The sequence below is a fragment of the Myotis davidii genome, unplaced genomic scaffold (assembly GCF_000327345.1).
Source record: "Myotis davidii unplaced genomic scaffold, ASM32734v1 scaffold174, whole genome shotgun sequence".
Classification (NCBI taxonomy): Eukaryota; Metazoa; Chordata; class Mammalia; order Chiroptera; family Vespertilionidae; genus Myotis; species Myotis davidii.
In genome coordinates this window covers 1,416,390-1,418,396 of record NW_006289087.1, presented here as the reverse complement: position 1 = coordinate 1,418,396, position 2,007 = coordinate 1,416,390, and the positions used below count along the sequence as shown (strand labels likewise).

The following is a 2,007-nucleotide window of genomic DNA, read 5'->3' as shown; positions in this document are numbered from 1 at the left end:
GCCATTCATCTCCATAAGCTCCACTTCCTGCCTCCTTTTCTCTTCAATTAATGAAGCAAATATTTACTTAAGATTCTACCTCTTCGATGTGTCCTGGGTTCACACCTGGAGACAAAGAGGAAGGAAGATCAAGAGCAGTGTGGGGACCCCAGGGAAAGGCGGGGTGCCCCGGGGCACCCTCATGCCCCAGCTCCAGGTGGCCCCCAGCGTCCTTCCTCCCTCCCCTTTCACCTTCAGCTCCCCTCCACCCTCAGAGGCAGGCATTGTTGACATTTGACAAAGGAGGCTCAGACCTTCAGACCCGGCCCAAGGTCACGGATTGACAATGAGAGCAGGGGGGGTGGGGGGGTGGCGCCCATCCTGGCCAATGACATTGGACAAGTTCATCACCTGCGTGGGCCTGGGCTTCCTTATCGAGGGAGATGGGGTGTTAATAACATGCCCCTGCCCTCAGTGTGAGGGTTCAGAGAGGGCCAGCGTCCACACCCAATCAACATCGCTCCCATCTGGATGCCAAGGCCCCCTCCCAGGCCCTTCTCAGAATCTGCGCCTCGGCCCAGCCCCACCGACTAGCAGGGGGAGGACCCATGACTGTCCTGAATGGCACAGCACAGACTGAGCCCAGGACTCGCTCCAGCCAGGAAGGCGCTGGACCGACTGACACAGGGGTCCCTATCCCTTCTGCCCCCACCCTCCGGAGCCCAGGGAGCCCAGGGAAGGGCTGCCCACTGATGCCAGAGGCCCAGATGCACGGGGAGATCAGGGAGGCCCTCCCACGGGTGGGTCTGCAGATTCCAAGGAGCCACGTGGGCCCCAGGCTTGGGGTCCGAGGGCTGATGGGTGCAGGTCTGGGGTGGCCCTGGGCTCCTGGGGCTGGGCCTCGGGGCATCTCTGGAGCACCCCCAGCAGGGTCTGCCCCTGGCTGTGAAGGCAACATGTGCCGCCCTGGATCCCCAGATGCTGGGCTCTCTAACCCAGCGGTCCCCCACCTTAGAGTCCCCTTTGACTCTGAGCCTGGGGCCCAGTTTCAGCTCCTCCCCACCCATGGAGTCCGGGAGATGACCTCTGACCTCACTCTTCCTTGTGGCCCTCCCCTGGCAGCTTGGACTCTGGCTGGGGTCAACCCCTTCTCGCTTTTAGGGGCAGGATCTCCACCCGCCTGTTGCAGCCCCTAGAACCCATCTCCCCACCATGTCCTCAACTCCGGGTCCGGGTCAGGCCCCCCGTTGGGCGATGACCTTCACCTCTCCCCACTCCACTATTCCTCTCCAGCATAACAGATGGAGCTTGGGGATGACCTCCCTGCCTCTGACCTCTGGGCCCAATCCAACCTGCAGAGGCCAGACTCCCACCCATACTCAGCCCCCCCACCCCCCCAATCAGGCCTCCGTCCTCTGTCCTCTGCATGACAAAGGGTGAGGGCTGCCCTCCGCCCGCCCGCTAGCCGGCCCACAGTAAAAGTCCCAATCCACATTCGCTCTCTCTGGCTAATTGCCCGCTTATTTTATTTCCCCGGCAAACGCTTGCACCCCTGGGGAATCCACATTTGGGAACGGGGCCTGTGTTTGCGGAGGGATCAGCGGTCTGGGGGATTTGCCCTGTGTCTGCCCCTGCGATGCCCGCCCTACACCCATCTCCTGTAGGGAGGGGTCTCACCAGCTCTCAGACCCCTGGCCTGCAGCCTGTGCAAACAGCCAGGGGCCTTGTTCCCTTCCTCTCTGTATAAAATCAATAAAATAAATACATAAATAATAAATAATTTTTTTAAAAAAAAGAAAGAATAGTTATAATTGACTGTCACACAAAGCCACAAGTATGATACAGAATCGCGTGCTAGGACCCCATGGGGATTCCATAGCCTTCTGCCTGAGAGGCAACCAAATCTCACGATCCCGGGTCACCCGGCGGCACCTCCCCCGTGGTCTGTTCCAAGTCCAGGCGACCGTCAGTCCAGAGAAGAGCTCTGACCCACACCCGCCACCGGGACTGGAGCACCGCCGCCCTCTC

The 2,007-nt window shown here is 60.1% G+C and overlaps 1 protein-coding gene across 1 annotated transcript in view; it reads right to left on the bottom strand.

Moving 5' to 3' along the window:
* Window positions 1-1,624: 1,624 nt before the first annotated feature.
* PYCR2 (pyrroline-5-carboxylate reductase family member 2) overlaps window positions 1,625-2,007 on the bottom strand; it is a gene marked incomplete at its 5' end in the record, with an annotated part of 10,667 nt that continues 10,284 nt past the window's right edge. Inside the window, one exon of the mRNA XM_015562332.1 lies at window positions 1,625-1,682. Within this exon, the coding sequence (XP_015417818.1) occupies window positions 1,625-1,682 (58 nt within the window). The remainder of the gene's footprint in view (window positions 1,683-2,007) is intronic.